Genomic DNA, 20,365 nt, shown 5'->3' on the forward strand with positions numbered 1-20,365 from the left:
ATGAAATCCTCTGAGCCGTGAGCACCTGTGAGAAACAAACGGTCGTATCTGCTTGGTCAGGAGCGAAATACAATTGAAAACCGATAACGATCCGGTATGGCGGATATTGTTTGAGACATGTAAAATGGACTACCAGCCAGATGGCCCTAAGCCCAGACTTCGAAAGACTTATGAAGGGGGATTTCGAAGCCGTCGAGTGCAAGTCGTGCGAGATTCACACCCCATCCCAAACGAGTTGCTATGTATCAGATCAAATGCCTACCTTGGCATATAGTCCTTGGTTATGCCGATGGAAATTGCCATATCGCTCTCTACAACTCTTTGCTCTTGCCTCTATCAACGCCAAGCAAGACGATTCTGGAGATTCTTGAGACTTGTAAGCTTTAGACCACCAGATTCCATTTGCTATTAGAAGTTAGTTCTCTCCAATTAGCACCTCGAAGAGCTCTACCTCTAGTTCCTACTGTTTCGATGTCTCGACGCACTAAACCTGGCTGACATGGACTAATTGGTCCGTGCATGGCCCGCTACAGAACAAAGTACTTGATGGCTTTGATGAAGTATTTAGACCTTGAAGATTTCTCATAGTCTTGTCAGAAAAGGCAATGAATCATTCTATATAGAAATACTATCCGGAAGACTTCCATGATGTTGTCTCTGAGATAGATAGCGGCCAAGTCATCTCTTTTTCTTTATCACTACCAACAACCCAATCGGTCTAACAGAACCTAGAACCCTGCACCACCACCATACGTAAGCGGCCAATCGGCAGATCTACCAGAAAGCGGCCTCCCGTCGCAAGCTAAATGCCCGGATAGTACGCATCATCGGGCGGGCCATCCTTCTGCGCCGCGTTTCTTCAACACACCTCCGAGACCGAAAAAAAGAATAATCCCAATTGATAACCCCGATCCAAGCCGTTCGAACGCCGCCTCACATGGCTTCATGGCGACGGCGACAGATCACCTCTTTGACAAGCCAGCGCCCAATGGCAAGCTGAACGGCAGCACAACCCGCGCGGCGCACGCCAGAAACCCCAGCGGCGACTCCGCCATCGAGGCCTTCCCGCCTTTCGACCCGGACGCTGTCCACCAGGAACAAGAGCAGGACAGCGATGACGCTGCCGAGACCACGATGAGCACAGCTACCAATGGCAACGGCAGCGGTAATGGCATCGTCCAGCGGCCCATCGTCACATCGACGGACCCCGAGGCCGCCGCGCAGTTGAGGGTGCAGCCCGCCGAGCGGGTCACTTCCCCGGTGACGTCGCCGCCATACTGGGTGCATTCGCACAACCGGACGGCGTCCAGCGTCTCGGTCGAGAGCGTCCTGCCCGCAGGCGCCATCACGCTGCAGGACAACGAGGCGACGGACGAGGACGAGGGCCGGAGCGGCGGCGATAGCGCTCGCAACTCGCACGGGCGAGACCGCAACCGTGCATGCTGGGCCAAGAGCGTCGAGGTGACGGACCACGTCGTCGTGAATGGGAGCGCGACCAACATTGGCGCATTCGTGGTGTGGAATATCCGGGTAGAGACGTTGAGTGTGAGTTTGTGTCTCGCTATCGGGCGCTGTGGTCGCTCCTGTGGATTAAAGCTGACCGTGACCGTGGATAGGGATCCTACATGAACATACGAAAACGATATTCAGAATTCGATGACTTCAGACAACAGCTTATACATAGCTTCCCAAATTTCGAGGCTGCTGTGCCATCTCTCCCACCGAAAAGTGTCATATCAAAGTTCCGGCCCCGTTTTCTTGAGAAACGGAGAGCTGGATTACAATACTTCTTAAAGTACGGCCCTTGCTCAGGACCGCGGACCTATCATGCTAATGTTGTTTATAGCTGTATTTTACTGAACCCTGAATTCTCCGGATCACCTGTCCTGAAGGAATTTCTCTTCAACTGAATATATCCACCTGGCTTTGTAAGATCGTGAGAGGACTGAGGGGCCTTCTTGTATATATTACAAGATGTTTTAATGATAATGTTATATACCACTGTCGTTAGAGAGCATCAAGTATAAAATTGCTCGTATCGTCGAACCAACTTGGAATAATCAAGTTATAAAGCCACTGCGCCCGGATAGGGACTTGAGATGGAATAGCAAAGTGTCATATCATTACATCATCTATACTTGACGCGACCATCCTATGGAGAGTCGAGGCAATAACCGGGTATCGAACGCCGTGAAAGAATATATCCAAGCCCTTGATATCCCAAACCTACTTTTCTAAGCGTGTGTTCGTGTCTACTGCAGCCAAATCAGCGTCCGGTTCTTCCCTATTACTATCTCCTTTTTGACCTGCCGGTACCCTTGGCGATATTCGCATCTTTTGCATTAACTGAACAGTCGCTCTGTTCTCCTCGCGCTCTTTCTCCTCCTCTTTCCTCTGCTGCTCCAGGAACTCCCTTTCCTTAGCTGCGCTCTGCGACTTGTCCTTTTCGTCCTCCTCGCGCCGGGCGACCTCTTCCGGCTTGACGAGCTTGTCGCGACGGTGCGTAATCTTCTTGATGAAGCTCTTTCCCTTCTGCTGCGTCTTGATGTATGCTTCGAGCCCAACCAAGACCGCATAAGACTTGGATATGGACACGTGCTTCATGTCGACGCCTTCTTCCTTGAGAGACTTCACGAATGCGCGAAAGTTGGACGCTGGCGGGCGGTAATGTCCGCTCAGCGGACTCAGTGAGGTTAAACGCCCGTTCTTGATTTTGATCAGTCCCGCGGCGGAGATGCGAGAACCCTGGAGGAAGGACGAGTGCTGGAAAGCGCCAGAATTCTTGATACCCACATAAAGCCGGAAGCTCGTGTCGGCGACGAAGATCCAGGTGTTCTTGCGGACTGACTTGCGCAAGAGCTTGTTGAAGATGGTACTGGCAGACATATGTGTGACCTTCTTCACGCCTTTCGCGTTATCAAAGTCGGTCGCATACTTGGCAGCCTGCGCCGCCTCCAGTTCAGATTCCGAAACCTCAGAGTCAGAGCTCTCCCCGCTACTAGAGTCTCCAAGCAGTCGAGTTTCGTTCCCGGATACTGGTTGGAAGGCCGGCGTCGGGTCGTCTGCTGGGACAATACCATGGATGCTATCCTTCCACTTCTCGGTGGTATCTATCCTCGCCTTATTCTTCGCCCAGATAAGCCTGCCCTCCGCATCGACTTGTACGAGGTAGTATTGCCGCTCATCTCTCGATAGATATCGGACCTGTTCCCTATCTAGGCGCTCGCGAGGACAAGCAGCGAGATCGATATTTCTCCCTTCGCCATAGTCAAGCCAGTAAAAAAAATTCTCGTTTGTATCGGCCTTCTGCCACTCCTCGTGGTACATCCTTAAGTTCGATCCGTATCTATGTTTAAGATCGACCATCTCCAAGAAGTACTGCAAGCCCATCATCTTCGCAGTCTTGCGGCGCGCAGCTTTCGCCTCCTCTCTTCGCTTTCGCGCAGCCTCCCTCTGCTCGGACGAAGCGGAGTCTCCAGATGACGAGTCCGACGACGATGAAGACGAACTCGAGGAAGACTCGTCATCATCAGCATCCACGTCGCCACCAGCGCGCCGCGCAATGGTCGCGGCTTTCTTCCAGTTGTGCCTCGCCGTCGACGTGCGACTCGCAGCGTTCTCGTCCGGCGGCTGGTCCAGGACCGTGTGTGCCCTCTCGCCCGCCGCGACGGCATCATCGCCGACGCCCGGACGCGCCCTCGGCCTCGTCAGCTCCCTAAACTGCGCCTCCCGGACAGCCTGCACCCAGCGGGTCGAGGCGTTGAGGCCGAGGCCCTTCATCTCCCGGCGGGTGCGATAGCCTCTGTACGTGCGCTGGATAACCGCGGCGGCCTTGGCGCGCTGCGCGTCGTCCGCGCCGGAGCCGGGGCCGGGGCCGGAGCCCTGTCCGAACAGGCCGAAGCGACGGCCATGGCTGCCGCCGCGGCTGTGGGAGGACTTGGGCCGCTCGTCGGGGCGCGGGAGATCTGCAGACTTGGGCTCGCGCTGGAGGTCGCGCGAGCGCCGCTTCTGCTGCGTCTCCCGGTCGGCTTGCACGTTGGAGATGCGCGCGAACTCCTCGTTCGACGGGGGCACAAGCGAGTCCATGTAGGCCTTGCTGTGCGAGCGCGCCGATCGTGTAGTGCTCAGTGACACCCTCGAGGCCGAGGCGTTGTCTTGCTGCTGCTGCTGCTGCTGCTGTACCACAGCAGGCGGGCTCTGTGGCGGGGTCAGAGGGGCCGTCGAGGACGAAGCTCCCTGTGGGACGGATGACGTAGGGTGCTGTTCATTGGGATGCTCCCCAGAGGAGGTGTCCTGCGCCATAGTGAAGCTAGAGAGGGAAGCAGCTTAGTTAGACAAAGCAAAACGCTGGCGAGTGCTTGAAGGCTTGATTGGCTTTTGGGGTAAAGCCAAGAGATCCGTTCGCGATGAAGCGGGACGATCGAGGAGAGATTCCTGGAAAGTGAAGAGGGGTTTCCAGTCGGGGGCTGGCCCCGGTGATGCTAAATAACGGGACGGGCAGCTTTTCAGCTATCTTGGGAATCGGTCAGCAGGAACCGCTCTACCAAGGTAGGTGCCTGGGTAACTAGGAATAGAGATGATGCAGTCGGATAACGATTGTCTCTGGGAACTCGCAGCATACCTACTGGCTTGCGCTTCCATAGCGGGGTGAGCTGAGCACGCGATGGGGAGCCGATCCTCCCTCGAGGCGCTGCTCCAGACAGTCCCTGAGAAGCTGAATGGCTGTGTTATGCGATGCGTGGCTTGCAGGTAACGGGACCGCTGCGGTCGGGAGTTTGTCGCATCCAAGGTCCATTATCAGAGATACCAAGTCTGTAGGCTTAAAACAGTTTCTGGAACGTGGTCTGCTTGTTTGCGTAATCCCGTGGCGCTGCCAGTCTTGCCAGGAGATGTCTGCACATGCTGGAAGCCCAAGGATACAATAGATAAATGGCGTCTCGCTGTTCATTTGTGGCTGTGAAGTCGATCTTCAGCGGCCTTGGGCTTTCGGCAGAATCTGTTGCTTATACCTAGGTACACATATACCTGGCATTGACTGCTATGCGTGATGGGATGGTCTATTAAGGTGGCCAACATTGACCAGATAGGACACCATCAGGATCCTCCACACTGCCGTCACCATATGAATGATCTCAGGGGCAGGGACAGACAGAGAGACAGACAGACAGACAAGCCCTCATGAGTCTTAGTGGCAACGTTTTATCAGGCCTCACAAAGCAAAGGGAGCTAAGCATCTTAACGAGAAGGAATCGAAGGAGATGCTCTGCAATCGGAACGTGCTGAGGTAGCTACCTAGACCTGTCCGAGTACAGTTTCAACACCCAAGGAGTATCTTTTCAAACGATCCCCGCTACGTACGTAGTATATAGAACTCACTCTCCTGATTGATGAACTCAGGCAATTCCATTCTTTTCCACGAATCAACATCATAAGTAGCTCATCAATAGAGCGTATTGAAGCTTCGTGAGAAAAGATGTTGGAGCTGAGAAATCCATACCGGGGAAATATTCAACCTCAATAAAGCCAACATATAATCTTATAGTGGAATTTTTCCTTAAAAGAATAGGGCAAGATGGCCGAGTGGTTAAGGCGACGCAGTACTTTTGCCCTTTCCCACCGTAAAATTGCAGGAAACTAACTAGTGTGCAGCTCAAGAAATCTTGAAAGACTTTCTTACCCTTGTACTAGGGCATAATTGCGTTCTCGAAAGAGGCGTGGGTTCGAGTCCCACTCTTGTCACTTTTTCTACAAACTGAGCCTTATTTGTAATTTTTATTTCGCACCGCTCCCGGCCCCCTTCTTCTTTTAGTCTTTTGATTAGACTTAACGAAAAACCAAGCATTTGTCTTGTCCTATATGGTATGCAAGAGTCTGCTTATAGAAATTCGAAAGATTGAGTACTAAAAGGAGGATTTTTGATTGAAAATACCAGAGTAGATGTACTCCGGCTGATGTGTGGAAGACAAAGATTTGGAGTTTCAAAATATAGCTTATCATGTGTCAGCACAGAGCTATCATGGCCTCTTCTCATGTCAACATCTCATATTAAGATGGTTTATCCAGAAGCCTGGGCTCTAAAGGACGGGGTCGACTTGACGATGCCTGGTGACAGAGAGATTTGCTATATGGATTATGAAGCTAGCAGTTGTCTTATTAAGTTATGACCTGGCGGGTACCTTAGAAGAGTGAGGTGCAGGACTCCTGTCATGGTTAAATCTAGGTGTTGTATGCGTTAGAAGCCACTGGGACAGGCTGTAATTACTGAAGTGACACCTAGCTAGCTAGGTACCTTATGGCGAGCATTCCTCGCACCGCCGTTAGTGGCAGGTCAAGCAGGTCAACTGAAGAATCGACCGCCAAATTTGACGCGATTGGTGTCTTTCCCCTCCGTTTTGAAACTCGACTTCAGAACGTATTTTGACGAATATGTCAATATGATCAGATTGAGAGTTGCATCTTTTGTCATCTGCTGACGATTAATTAAGCCAAAGTGGGTGAAGTACGTAGGTGCTGGGAGACTGAAGTGCATTTTCCTCCCCAGTAGGCAGGTATCCATCCATGTCCCGCACAACACCAGCATTGGGGTCCCCTCACATAAACACAGCGAAGCAGAGACCAGCCAAGCGGAAACCCAAAAAAATCCAACGACTCAATCTACCAGCATCCAAACCCCATCAAACCACCAGGATCAGCATCTCTGATGACCGGCGAAACATGATAGCGATTTTCCTCCATGGCCATGACCTCCATTACCCGCTCAACACGGCGAGCGGACGGCCACTACCCCATCCATCACCTGCCGGCGGGCGCGACACATACGCGCTCTCAAAACATCCTTCAGCACGCCGCTACAAGGAACAGCAAGAGGCCTTACGAGCATTCTGATCGCGATTTCGATGCCTTCAAGTCCAAGAAGGCAAGGATCACCGTCGAAATACTATCAAAGCAGCAGTTCCAGGCGAGAAACTCGTCGTCGGAACACGTCAATTCGCGACACAATCCGCCTCCGCCGCCGCCAGCGAGGCAAGTCGCCACGAAGCCTGTCCCACCGAAGCCCGTCAGCGCACCTCCCGCTGCCGCCGCGCCCATAGCACCGCCGCCAGCAGCAGCACCCAACACCCAGCCGTCGCTTACGAAACATCAAGAAAAGGTCATTAATGGAATTAAACACGAGCTCAATCGGCTACAACCCAATGCAGCTGACACCAAGGAGCAAGGCCGAAAGCTGCGGTCGCAGGAGGCTACGCGGTTCAAGAGCGAGCTGTCAGCCTACTTTCCCGACTATGACGAGGTGATTGGGAATGACCCAAGGGAGCAACGTAAGCCTGCGATCCTCAAGAATTGCTCGTATCAACTTGTCTAGCATTGACTGATTCGCAACACATACAGACATACTCAACCTTGACACTCCCATCATCGTCGTTGACGCTCCGACCTCGTCAGCCGTGCCTCATATCTCCTCCGCACCAGAGAGGAGTCGCCAGCCCCACCTGAGACCCGAGCAGCAGATACGAAGCTACAGCGATGCATTGTTCTTTAAGGATCTATACGAGGCCCAGAAGATTGATTTCGGATTTCTAGAAGCGCGGTACAAGGGCAAATCCCTTGATGACCCCCTGCCAGACTCTTACTTTGAGCCCTCCCACAAAAAGGCCGAGAGGCTCGAAAGATCGATCCGCAACTCTGAGAAAGGCCGAGCTCAACATGAGAAAGATCAAATCATTCGCTTGCTGGAAGGCCTGCAGGGACCAGACTGGCTGAGGACAATGGGGGTTAGTGGAATCACAGAAAGTCGCAAGAAGACCTTTGAGCCCGCGCGAGCGCACTTTATCAAAGGCTGCCAGGCTATACTAGAGAAATTCAGACGATGGAACATCGAAGAGAAGCGGCGGAAGCTCGAGAAGGAACGAGCTCTTGCGGAAGAAGCTCGAGCCGAAGAAGAAGACGAAGCTAGTGCCGAGGAGGAGGAAGAAGAAGAAGTCGAGGAAGAAAGCGAGTCTCAGGCATCAGAAGAGGAAGCTGGAGAGGAAGTGGAAGAGGAGGAGGAGGAAGAAGGAGGAGAAGAAGAAGAGAAGTCCGCGATTGATCAAGAGGAACAAGACGATGATGTTGAAATGGCTGACGATGATGGGGGAGGCAACGAGAGTGACGGCGATCCACCCGATTACAGTGACGCCGATGCTTCGATCGCCAAGCAGCTTCGCGAAGAAGCTATGGCAAGATCGAGATATGATGCAAAGGCTGCAGCGAAAGAGGTTTTACGTCCACCGTCCCCTGAGCCATACAAGGAGTTCACATCGTTCTTTGAGAAAAGGTGGCAGCGCGATGCGGCTCTCAATAAAAACCGCAGAAGAGGGAGGACTGTGTTGGCTTGGGGTCAACCAGTGCCTGAACCTCCCGAAGTCGAGTTCTATCTTCCTGAAGAATATCGCGACGAGGAGACGCTTAAGACACATGCCCGACGTCGGCGGCGTGTTCAAAGGAGCCAGAAGCACTAACGAGGACTTGTGAGAAGCTGCTAATCAGTATGCTGTACGAGATATTATACTGCGAAGAGTTTTGTGGAACCCTTGGCATGGGATGGGAAAGCATATGGTTTCTGAGAGACATTATTGGCGTACGTATCCATAGATATCCAAGGCGAAATCGAATACCCGTTTCCTGTACCTGGGCTTGGGGATCGATGGGGACGCAGGCTGGTGTTACGATTATTGCATTGTGTGAGCATAGCTTGGTAGTCCACTCAGGCGCGAATATCGATCTGTAATGAACTGTAGAAGCGTGTGAACCTTGCCTGTAATTTGACTGGCCAGCACTGTTTTCTCCAGAAGCTCAAGAGTCTGAATGCGTGTATCGCTGTGCTAAGATTTGGTGTATGTTTTATTTATTAATGTGTTGAAGCTGAGATGTGTTGGAGGTACTTGGGAAGCGTGGGGTAGGCGGGAAGTTTAGTGAGGTCAGTTTGTTTGCCTGGCGGGAGCTTACCGGTATGTTGGTCTGTGCGCAAACTGAGGCGCAAAGATATCCCAGTCGCTTTTTGGTGCTGTACCGTACCACGGCCGCGCGACAGTCCAATCCACCTATTTTGTGACATCAAAGAGGTCCGGTAGCTGGGGAGCGTTTTGTTGCCTTCCGCCTCCAACCCTGGCTCTGACTCCAGCTCGACGGACCGACCATCTTTCCCTCACTGAGCTATTGTGGGCTGCATTCATTCTTCTTCTTATTGTTCTCAGCAGCTTGCCCCGCCGTGGTCTGGATCCTCCTGCTGGAGGCAATTGCGCTTTCCTTCCTCATCCCGCGACGTCTCTTCCCTCGCGCGATTACCAACGGTTTACGAAAACTTCACCAGTCCACCTCCGCGATCTTGCCTGCCTGATAGGCATCTTTCCTTCGCATAATTCTGACGATCAAGATTAATTTCCATCCGAATAGATATCAGCACCTTTGCGCGTGCAGCAGACTCTTGGTGCTGGGCTTCCGTCCACCTCTCCTCGACGCGATGAGAATCTGAGCTTGCCGAGGAGTCGCCTTTCTCTTCTCGGTAGACCTCCGAGCCGCGGCGTTACGGCTTCCTCGAAGTGCGACGTCTACCAACCATTCAACGACGCACAGCTACCGTGCCCGAAAACCTGCCCAAGATGCCAGGCGCTCTGGAAGTGATACCTGGCGATGAGCCGGGCCTGAATGGCGCTCCTATCGAAGAAGAGGTGGTGTATGAGCCATACGTCATCCTAGACCAGAACCTGGACCTGGAGCTCAATTTTCGGGAGCAGCGCATCGAAGGCACGAGCACTATCAAGGTATTCTGTGTCGGAGCCGCAGATGAGTCCGGCTCCATCGCTCTCGATGCCCGCCAGTGCGAGATCGACTTGGACAATGTCACGGTGAACGGCAGGAAGGTCAAGGCGGAGTATGATGATCCGTACAAGCTGCTGGATACCCCCAAAGGCTACGAGTGGTCTTACCAACAGCATGCCCTTCGGATGAGCCGCATGGCTCCCCTGATGCAGAAGAAACGGGCTGAGCTGCCCATGATTGGGAGAGATGGCAAGGGCTGCATGCCTATAGATCGATCTCTCCGTGTGTGGCTGCATCCAAAGGAGCCGACCCCAGCTCCCGCAAAGTCGAAGATCACCATCAAGAACCGGAACTCCCTCAACCCAAGCATGTCATTTTCAAATGACAAAGAAGTCATATTCACTATAGCAATCCCTTTCAAGACACGACATGTTCGCGATGGACTACACTTTGTTGGTGTTGAGGATAGCGATACCCGATATCCGCATGTGTATACTCGCCATTCCCATGAGGCAGGGTTTGCCAGCTGCTTGTTCCCTTGTGTTGATGACAGGTCGAAAACACACTGGACTGTTGCACTCAAATTCCCACGAACTGTTGGAGATGCTTTGAAGCAGCCTTTAGCCACGCAAGGCAGCTCTTCTAGTGCTCTTGTCAACAGCTCTTCACGGCAAGGGAAGAAAGGCAAAGGTTCTGATCATCGAGACTTCACAATGACTGAGGAAGACAAGTTGCTGGAGATGACTGCTGTGTGCTCGGGCAATTTGGTTGGAGAACATGTTGATCCGGTCGATGAGACAAAGAAGGTCATGCAATTCGAGGCCAGTCAGTGTGGTGCGCAACACATTGGCTTTGCTATTGGCCCTTTCGAGGACGTGGACTTGCATTCAGCGTTTCGTTCCGAAGAAGATGATGAGGCTCTCAAAGAGAGCGCAGTCAAGGTCCATGGATATTGCTTGCCAGGGAGAGGTGCTGAGGTTCTCAACACCTGTGCACCGTTCGCGCATGCCACAGATTTTTTCTCCTTCACATTCACTAAATACCCTTACGACAGCTACAAACTGTGTTTTGTGGATGATATGATCGAAGACACGGTTCCTTTGCAGTCCTTCTCCCTCTGCAGTACCCGACTACTATACCCTGAGGAAGTGATAGACACAGAAATCGAAGTCACCAGAAAGCTCATCCACACGCTGGCAAGCCAGTATTTCGGCATATACATTGTCCCCAATAAGCGTACAGATACGTGGATCGTTGTCGGTCTGGCATACTACATGACGGATCTGTTCATGAAGAAATTGTGTGGCAACAATTACTATCGCTTCCAGATGAGGTACTGGTCTGATAAGCTGGTCGATGCTGACCTCGGCCGACCGTCGTTGCATGAGCTCGGAGAACATCTACACCTTGGAGATTTCGAGGTCGAGTTCATGGCCCTGAAAGCCCCGTTAGTTGTTTTCATCTTGGATCGACGGATGCTCAAGTCTTCTAACACGGCCGGAATTTCTCGCGTTATCTCTGGCCTCTTGAGAGAAGCTAGTATGGCGATTGACACTGTTGACGTATCTCCGTTTGTTGTATCTTCAGACAAATTACGAAAGATATGCGAGAAGAAGGGTCGCATTCGTTTAGACGCATTCTGGGACCAGTATATCATGGGTGCCGGATGCCCACGTCTCTCCATCACACAGAGATTCAACAAGAAGAAACTTGAAGTCGAGCTGATTGTCAGGCAGGAGCAAGTTGAGTTTGCTCAAAGGCCACGACCTCTAGAAAAGGATGATTTCTGGAGAGACCTAAAAGAGGAGCGGCATCAAGTGTATGCAGGCGAAGTCCGGTTGGTCTTTACGGGACCTATGACGTTCCGAGTCCATGAAGCAGACGGTACGCCGTATGAACATTTACTCGACATCAAACTGGATGCAGCGGCAACTAAGGGCTCTAAGCTGCCTTTGCCATACAACACAAAATACAAACGTTTGAAAAAGATGCGTCAAAAGAAAAAGGAGAAGGAGCTTGCAAGAGCGGCCGCCCAAGCCAGGGGCGAAGAGAAGAAAGATGATGATGACAAGGATGAAGATGACGGACCTTCTATCAACGTCTTCGGCGATGTTCTCATCACTCCTGAGGAGATGGCAGAGTGGAAACTCGTAGATTGGGACGAGAAGCAGCAAGACTTGATGGATAATGAATCCTTCGAGTGGATTCGTGCGGATTGCGACTTCGAGTGGATCTGCCAGATGAAGACTTCGCTTGCGGTTTATATGACTGTGTCGCAGCTTCAGCAAGACAGAGATATCGCTGCGCAAGTAGAGGCCATGTTGCTTCTGGGTCGAAATAGGCCAAGCAACATCCAGACGACTGTTCTGCTGAGGACCTTGTATGACAAGCGTTACTATCATGGCATTCGACGGATGGCAGCCGAGATTCTAACGGATCATGCGCACGTGAAGAACAGCTGGCGTGGAATGTGGCACCTTATGCGTGTCTTTCAGACTTTCTACTGCTTCCCTGGTACATCGACTCCTCGACCGAATGACTTCTTCAATAAGCAGGAATACATGGTCCAAGCAGCTATTCCGGGTGCTTTAGCCCTTATCCGGGGTGGAGAGGATCAGTGTCCTCCCGAGGCTCGTCACTTCATTCTTGAACAGTTGATTTTCAACGACAATGAGAACAACCCTTACACTGATCACTTCTATGTTGCAAAGCTGCTTGACGCTCTCGCCACCAGTCTTGTTAGAGGAAAGACGGAACCAGGTTTCACAATATCAGATGAACAGAAGATTGAGCGAGAGCAGTTTCTTGAGAAGGCGTTGGAACAGATCGAGCGATATCGCAGAATGGACGAGTGGGCTTGCTCTTATCAAAACATCTGGACAGTCACTGCACTTGATTGCAAGAAGAAACTGATGAAGTCAGGAGTCATACCTCTCAATCCTCTGGATTTTGTGCGTTACTTGACGGACGAGACCTTAGACCTTGTCCAAATCAAGGCATTTGAATCGCTCATTGAGCTTGAATTAATGCTCAAGCCCACCATCATGCGACTTCTGCTTACCACAATGAGCAGACACCAATCACCATTCGTGCGAGATCGACTCTTCAAAGCTTTCTGCCGCGGTCTGGCTGCCATTGCTATTGGAGAACACAAGGAGAAAGACAAAGAGATTGCCGAAGAACCTGAAGACGATAGCGGTCTGATTATTGAGCAAGACGAGGCGGTCATTCAGCAGCGAAAGGCCGACTTTGAGCGAAAAGAGGACATCTCTCGAGCCATGATCGCACTCAAAGAAATGTTGAAAGAGAACAAGGATCTGGGAGAAGAGATCTGGAAAGCCATTGAGTCCCCTATCATTGGCCTTGACGAAAAACGTAATCTGCTGGAGATCTGCGCCACCATTTTCGAGAAGGACAATACTCTACTGGTCACCGTGGAGTACCCGAAATTCTGGACTCTCGAACGGGGAGAATTTGTTCCTCAAAAGGTTAGCAAGCACCCTCCTCAAATCTGCCCTCGCCAGATTGCTGACATGGAACAGAAATGCATGGTTAGCTTCAAGCAGCAACTTAGGACGTCGCTGAAGAGAAAGCGAGAATTTGAGGTCGAGCCGGAGGCACCCCCACCACCCCCAGAGCAAAAGCCTCCGGAGCCGAAGCGGATCAAGGTGCAGCCAAGGCCATCCATCAATGGAGACTCGGTTGGGACTGCTACAGTCGTGGAAACTATGTCTCCCGCCCCTATACCTCGACAATCATCTATCTCCGTCGCCGCACCCCCGCCCTTGGCAAGAAGTGACAGCATCTCTGTCCAGCCTCTATTGAAAGTGCAGTTACCAGTCTCTGCATCGCCTTCTCCTGCCCCCGAGGTACAGGTCAACGGTATCAAGCCGAAGCCAACGCCCCAGAAGGCTAAGACTGGGAAGAAGCGCAAGAGTGATGATGCTCAGCTCGACGGAGAGAGCTCAAGGCCGCGAAAGATGGTCACTTTGCGCTATAACCCATTGAACCAGTTCGTTATGGCCAATCGCCACAAGTGGAGCGCAAGCTCGTCCCCGCGAGCATCCTCGGTGGACACTTCCACCATCGTTGCAACACCAGTCAAGCTACATCCCCCCTCTCTGTCACCGCCTGTGGACGGTCCTTCAGCTCATCCTACAGCCGGTCCGAAGTCTGAGGCGAAGCCCGTGCGGAAACCATTGCCATCAGCAGCCCCGCATCTGACCACACAGAGCAGCTCACCTCCGGTCGTGTCGGTGAAGCCTGTGGCAAGACAACCACTTCCTTCAGGGCCGGTATCATCGTCTCAACCCGCCGCTAGCACACCAACACCAGCACCAAAGCGGCCCATGATCAAGCTGAAGCTCAAGAGCTCGAGCAATCTGGGCGCATTTCAGGCCAGTCCTCCTCCACCACCTGGCGCGTAGTAACGCGGCCTCCTTCGACTTGTATACTCTCCGCCGAAAATATAAAAGGAAAGGCTTCAGGAGAGTTCGCTGGCGTCTCGGGCAAATTTCGAGAACAGACATCGGGTGGGCCGATTTCGGTCTCACCACCTATCCGCTTTTAATGACATCGCGTGGCGTTCAGGTTATTGAACAAGAGACGAGCAAAGTCCCGGTCGTCTTATATCATGATCTATGTACACTTAATGCAATACCTATGGGTATTAAACTTTTGGGGCATCACGATTGAGGGGAGACCAGAGAGGTCGGAACTGTAGCGCGAACAATGGTGGCGGCGTGCAAGGCAGCTCCACATAGTCTAATGATCAATTGATCGACGTTGATGCAGTATAAATCACCTTGTCGAGCTGTGTAGTTCTTTCCTGTATGTAATCTCCATCCGTGACTTGTTCCAGTCGGTGTTCTCCAATGTCTCTATATCTGTGTCGTACGCCATACGCCATAGATTCAACCCTGTCCAAATCGGTCCTTATAGCCAAATATGCTCCTCTTGCTGATGCCCAACGCCTTCTAACTATGACAGAGTAGTATTGCAGAAGAACCTTGACTCCATTTCTCGGGCCCCGGCTCATATAATTAAGATATCACCGGCGACCCGCCCCGCGCGCAATCCCTATCCTCTCGTCGCGAGAGCGCGTTACCCTTCCCTCCGGCGTGACAGCCGCACCGGCATGGGCCTGGCCGGGACCCGCCTGCCCCCTTCCCTGGGCCTGCTGTTGAGGTAGGGGCTGCGCGCCACGACCAGCCCGCTGACGCTGTGGTGCCTGCGGGACCTGCGGCTCTGGTGCGCCATTGTTGTTGTTCCGGCCCTGCGGCCCCGGCCCGGCGTCGTAGCCCTGGCCCGCAGGCGTGGGCGTCTGCATCCCCGGGACCTGCTGGACCTGCTGTATCGCGCCGCGCATGGCCGCGACCTGTGCCTGTGCCTGTGCCTGTGCCTGTGCCTGTGCCTGTGCCTGCTGGTGCTGTTGCTGCTGGCCGTCAAAGGCGTCGAGCATGGCCTCGTCGTCGGAGACGAAGTCATTGTCCGACGAGGAGAAGCCGCCCGCGTCGACGAACCGCTGCTGCTGCTGTGGGTGGTGCTGCTGGTAGCCCTGCTGGGTGGCGGCGCGGAAGGCGGCGCGCTCCTGGCGGTCTTCGTAGGCGGCGATGTCCTCGGCCGTGACGGACAGGACGGTGGGCGGGCGGCGGAGCATGGTGCGGTTTGCTCTGATGTAGACCTTTGGTTAAGATACTTAGGCGACTATTGGCGACATGTGTTTCGTGCCGACTCGACGGTAGAGGTTGAAGATACCTTGAGGAAGGTGCGCTCTTCGGTATGGCTGCTGTTTTAAGCAATATTGCAAGCACTTATCCAATATGGTGGTGAGTGTTGACTGTTGCGCTTGAAGGAGTCGCGTCGACGCAACATGGAGGGGTCGAAAAATAGAACTTGAGTTCACGTCACAAGCGCTGTGGGGGAGTTGGGGCTCTCCGGCAGCCGCAGCTAAACAAGTGGAGTCACTCCTCGACCGCGTTACAGAATTCAATATATACTTGGCATTGTACACATTTCATAGCTATACAGTAATGTAGCAGTCGGATTTGGCAATAGACTGCAACATCGCAAATAACGACTGAGGCCATAAACATAGTGAATTACGGTGGAGGTCCGCCCGGTACAGACTGAGGTACCTGAGCAGCCATCATAAGCTGCTAAAGTTACTAAATTCGTAGCGTTCCTTTAGAACAAGGATACTACCGCGCCTTAAGTCTTGGCTTCACCGATGCAACTTGGGGGCTAATAAGCAGTGAAATCAGTCAGATCATCACCTCACTTGCCCGCATTTCCATGCTCTGCCAAGGATGAAATCCCAGACTCGACTGAAGTCTCTGTGTGCTTTGTTGTTGAGGGCTATGAGTTCAGATGGATGTTCTTCACTCGCCGAATCATGAACAATACGACGCTGCCCTATAACTGCTCAGAGTACACCGACAATGCCTCTGTATACGACGCGCCTCGTAGCGTAAATTTGACATTGTTGTTGGACACATGTCCAGACTCGTGTGCTGCCTTCATAGGGGCAAACAACCCAGATCTGGCGGGTATTGGAGTGAGTACATGAGTCTAGATGCTGTCATGGAGCCTGCCCAACATCCCCAGCTTACAACCATCTGGAATCATAGGCCATGATCTCATATCTGCTCCAAACAATATTGGTGCTCCTATATAGTCTTCCCGTGGTGGCCTCCTGCTTTTTCCTCACTTCAAAAGGACGAGAGTCGTTAGAAGCCCTTGTTCGAAAGTACCTCATGGCACAGTCTTTGTTTGGGGTGTCGGTCTCGATTGCTGCTTGGATCCAGCTTCGCAACAAGCCTCAGAGGCCTTGTTAACCCTGAATGTGCTGGTGATGGGACTGTACTACTTGGTCGGAGTCACAGTGTCTTACGGAGCTCTTGTCTCTATGCGGGATGAACTCCCAAACCGTCATCATGGCGATAGGTCGCTTGACCCTGACAGCTCAACTCTTTGGAACCGCTGGAGCACACATCTTCCCCAAGTGGCCCATGCTGCCTCTCAAGTCGTTTATCCGTGAAAGCAGCAGACTGCCGCTCCCGTTGCTACTGCAGTTTTGTCTGCCATCTGTTTCACTATGCAGGGCGGCATCTTCATTAATTTCCTCGTCGAGCGCTCGACTTTCTACGCGGTATACGCTACCAAGTGCATCACAACATCAACTACGGCCTATTCATCCTTCCTCACTACAGATGTCATAGGTCTCCTGCGGCTTGCAGGCGTCCTTCCGATAGGGCTGGCGATCATGCTCCTTTTCTTTCTACCCTTATGGATATACCGGAAAAGTTTCGGTCCGACGAAGATGTTCCGGCTGGAGCTTACTTCACTCAGTGTAGCAGCAGGCCTGCTTCTGTACATTTGTCTAGTGCCCTACACTGCCATTAATATGACCATGTGGAAAAACATTGCCTTACAGCTCCAGGTTGAAGAGGACGAATGGGGGTTTGGGCAGGTTCTAGCAGTCTTTGCTTGGGTCCCTTCCTACATCGACCTAGTTGGCTGGGTGTACAATAGTGTTTACCATCGCGAAGGTATGCAAATGCACATATTCAAGACCCCCTGCCTTGCTCCTTAATGTCCAAGCAGTTATGACCCATACTGGTGGACGCAAACAATACAGTGCTAACGTTGAGCAGACTATTGGTGTCCTTTTCGAAGGTTTGGCATCATCGATACAAAGTTTTCGAGCATGGAGAGTCCTCGTGGCAGGTTGGCCTCAGCTGTAGATGATGAACGCGACACAGAGCCCATGTTGCCGGATACATTCGAGTTGAGTAGGAGAAATCTGATAGTTGGGGGCCGGAGTGCCACCTTTTGAGGTATGCTCAGATGTCCGGCGCCGTACTTTAACGCCCAGGGGATGGTCTTGGCATTGAATGTGCGCGACCTCGACGACTTTATGATAATAGTCTCATCTAGTTCCACTAGCCGAGTTTGTGGAAATGTATACCGTGAAACGACATACAAATACGCTTTATATTTATCATGCTACATCATCATGAACAACTCGATATCTGTCTATAGCCCTACCGATCGGGAACATCTTGTTAACATAGCTGGCCAAACCATTGACATCCAGTATAAATGCACTATCCGCTGGAGACTGGTCCAAGTTACCCGATCACTCTACTCCGAGCCATACAGTCCGCCAGCAGAAACATACTCGGCCTCCCACCTCAGGAAGTCCCCCAAATCATGGCCCAGGTTGTATCCCATCGGCACAGTAAGCACCCCGCCGCTGTCCCGCGTCTCGCTCACCCCCTCCTCGCTCATCACCAGGTCCAGCATCGGGCTCTGCGGCAGGCTGTCCACGCTCGCGCGGCTGACGTACCGCTTCGGATGGCCCTCGCCCGTCCACCGCCGCAGCCCGTGCTCCCCGCCCGCGGCGAACTTGTTGCGCCGGCTGCGCACCGTGGACGGCGACGTCGCGCCGCGCCGGTCGCCGGCCTCGTTCCAGAACCCCGAGGGGAACTCCGAGTCCACGGGGATGGGCAGGTTCTGCGCCGACAGCAGGGACGACGCGGTCGGCGACACGGGCGAGTGCTCGTCGGCGGTCGCGGCCGTCGTGACGGACGACAGGCTGGGCGTGGAGAGCGGCGGCGGCATCGCCGCGGGGACGAGCAGCCCGCCGTGCTCGAAGCCGAGCGAGTCGAACCAGTCGGCCAGGTCGGCGGCCTCGTCGAAGAAGTCGTCGTCCTCGTCGTCGTCGTCGTCGTCGTCGTCTTCCCGCCACCACTGTCGTCGGATGTAATCAGTCGTCCCTGAGAAGAAGTCGCCGGCACCGCCGAGGATAGCCATCTGGAAAGCGGTCCAGTCGAGCGTGGTCTCGTCAGCTCGGGCACGCGGCTCCTTGGCTCCGTTGTCCTTGGCGAGGCGGATAGGTCCGTGACGGTATGTCGGCATTGTCAGCGTGAAGGGAGTGCTCTTTAGGAAGACATGTTCGTCTGAAGCGGGCGGAATTGCAAATGGGTTCTTATGTCGATGTGAACCTGTTGTACCCTTGCTGTCCGGTGCCGTGACGGTCACTTCAGGGATAGTGGGGAGAGGCGGAAGTTGTCGCCTGGGAACGAAGCGCATCGGGTTCTTCACTGGGGGTGACGGGAAGGAAATATCATTGATAGTCATGAGATCATCGCTCTCTTCTGTGGACTGGTCCTTTCGCTGTGGCTGTGGCTTGTCTTTTCTCAAGGCTGGCGATGAGAAGTCCCTCCGCACAACTTGTTCGAAGTCAAACACCCGCGGTGGTGGCTTCTCAGCCATGGGCGAGGGGACAGTAAGCCGTACCCCAGAGTTCCCTATCCTAGACGGCAGGTCTTCGAGATGGAAAGGGTTGATTGGTGTCTCGCTGCCGTCCGTTTCAGCCGTTACCACCGTCCGTATAGTTTCGGTGGACTTCTTCGGCTTCAGCTGGGCCATCCTATTTTGCCGCATTTGATGTAGTTGAATCGGCGTCAGCATCTCGTCTGCCTCGATCCGATTGAATAGACGCCCATTGAACATCTCCGAGACATTATCCGTGAGTGTCCATCTCGAACTGTTAGGCTTCGTAGTTATGCGGGGCTTGCTTCTTTGTCGCTTAGCATTCTTTCTTGTCGTCTTTGACACGGACGACGTTCGTGTTGGCGATTTGTGAGGGGATATAATTATCTGAGGTGGCTTCTTGAGAACGGTGCGTGATGGCGTCGTTGGCCGTGATGGCGGTGATTGAGTACGGCCGGCTTGCTCATGCTGCGTGGGTGTATTTGCGGCGAGTCTTGCCTCAGCCAGTGCTGATCCCACAGCCTTGAACGCTTCGTCCGTCTCTCGAATTAGTTGTTGAACATTGTCGGAGAATTCCACCAGTGGCGCTCTTTGTTCTCTGGTGAACGGCCGTGGGGTTTCGCGGCCCTCAGGCGGCTCTTCATCTTGAGTTTCAGGTGGAATGGCCAAGGCCTCGAGCAAGTCGAGGGTCGGTTCTGGCGAGGCAGAGCGTATGTGCATAATGTTTCTCCGCTTGTGCGGTGCATTAACAAGTGTCTGTTGTACGCGCTCACCAAGTCTCGGAGTCGGGGGCAGCGAGCTCTCGTAAGACCTCTTTGACTGAGCAGCCGAACAAAGACCGGGACTCCGCTTCCCAGACAGCAAACTTGGAGTATTATGGGAATGGTGGCAGTCACAGGAGCACAAAGAACTCGCCGATGACTGAGCCGTGTCGGGCAGCGATGGCAAAGGACTCGAGATCCTGTGTACGCTGTCTGGCCGGCGGATGACGACAATCGGCTTGGGGATATTCTTCTTGGTCTTCTTTGTGGTAGTCTGCTTCCCCGATGTCCAGAAGCCACCACGCTGCTGCCGCTTGCTTGCCGTCTTGAGCGACGACGCGTCGTCGTAGTTATCAAATCCAAACTCATCCTCATCGTCACTTGTGTTCCGTCGTTTGGGGACCAGTCTTCGAAGGCTGAGGCCCGACCGAGACAACATGATTGCGAAGGGGTCACCCGAGATATGCCACGGGCAGAGAGATCAAAGGAAATGAACAACGGGAGGGAGAGACGGGTCGGGTATTACA

The 20,365-nt window shown here is 53.1% G+C and overlaps 6 protein-coding genes across 6 annotated transcripts; 3 read left to right on the forward strand and 3 right to left on the reverse strand.

The window, feature by feature from the left end:
* Window positions 1-806: 806 nt before the first annotated feature.
* On the forward strand, window positions 807-1,910 carry UCRPA7_3672 (putative px domain-containing protein; the record flags this gene model as incomplete). The annotated part of the gene is made up of 4 exons (XM_007916182.1): window positions 807-817; window positions 918-1,545; window positions 1,617-1,795; window positions 1,847-1,910. 4 exons carry the CDS (start codon window positions 807-809, stop codon window positions 1,908-1,910), a joined length of 882 nt encoding a protein of 293 aa, XP_007914373.1.
* A 316-nt stretch (window positions 1,911-2,226) lies between these two features.
* UCRPA7_3673 (putative iq calmodulin-binding motif protein) lies at window positions 2,227-4,302 on the reverse strand (the record flags this gene model as incomplete). The annotated part of the gene is made up of 1 exon (XM_007916212.1): window positions 2,227-4,302. One exon carries the CDS (start codon window positions 4,300-4,302, stop codon window positions 2,227-2,229), a length of 2,076 nt encoding a protein of 691 aa, XP_007914403.1.
* Window positions 4,303-6,739: 2,437 nt separating this feature from the next.
* Window positions 6,740-8,498, forward strand: UCRPA7_3674 (putative iq calmodulin-binding domain-containing protein; the record flags this gene model as incomplete). The annotated part of the gene is made up of 2 exons (XM_007916184.1): window positions 6,740-7,319; window positions 7,390-8,498. 2 exons carry the CDS (start codon window positions 6,740-6,742, stop codon window positions 8,496-8,498), a joined length of 1,689 nt encoding a protein of 562 aa, XP_007914375.1.
* A 1,140-nt stretch (window positions 8,499-9,638) lies between these two features.
* On the forward strand, window positions 9,639-14,225 carry UCRPA7_3675 (putative tata-binding protein associated factor taf2 protein; the record flags this gene model as incomplete). The annotated part of the gene is made up of 1 exon (XM_007916254.1): window positions 9,639-14,225. The coding sequence occupies one exon, from the start codon at window positions 9,639-9,641 to the stop codon at window positions 14,223-14,225; it is 4,587 nt and encodes a 1,528-aa protein (XP_007914445.1).
* Window positions 14,226-14,848: 623 nt separating this feature from the next.
* On the reverse strand, window positions 14,849-15,457 carry UCRPA7_3676 (hypothetical protein; the record flags this gene model as incomplete). Its single annotated transcript, XM_007916275.1, has 1 exon — window positions 14,849-15,457. The coding sequence occupies one exon, from the start codon at window positions 15,455-15,457 to the stop codon at window positions 14,849-14,851; it is 609 nt and encodes a 202-aa protein (XP_007914466.1).
* Window positions 15,458-17,943: 2,486 nt separating this feature from the next.
* UCRPA7_3677 (hypothetical protein) lies at window positions 17,944-19,248 on the reverse strand (the record flags this gene model as incomplete). Its single annotated transcript, XM_007916267.1, has 1 exon — window positions 17,944-19,248. One exon carries the CDS (start codon window positions 19,246-19,248, stop codon window positions 17,944-17,946), a length of 1,305 nt encoding a protein of 434 aa, XP_007914458.1.
* Window positions 19,249-20,365: the final 1,117 nt, after the last annotated feature.

Source organism: Phaeoacremonium minimum (assembly GCF_000392275.1).
Source record: "Phaeoacremonium minimum UCRPA7 unplaced genomic scaffold PA7_03_scaffold_290, whole genome shotgun sequence".
In the NCBI taxonomy this organism is placed as follows: domain Eukaryota; kingdom Fungi; phylum Ascomycota; class Sordariomycetes; order Togniniales; family Togniniaceae; genus Phaeoacremonium; species Phaeoacremonium minimum.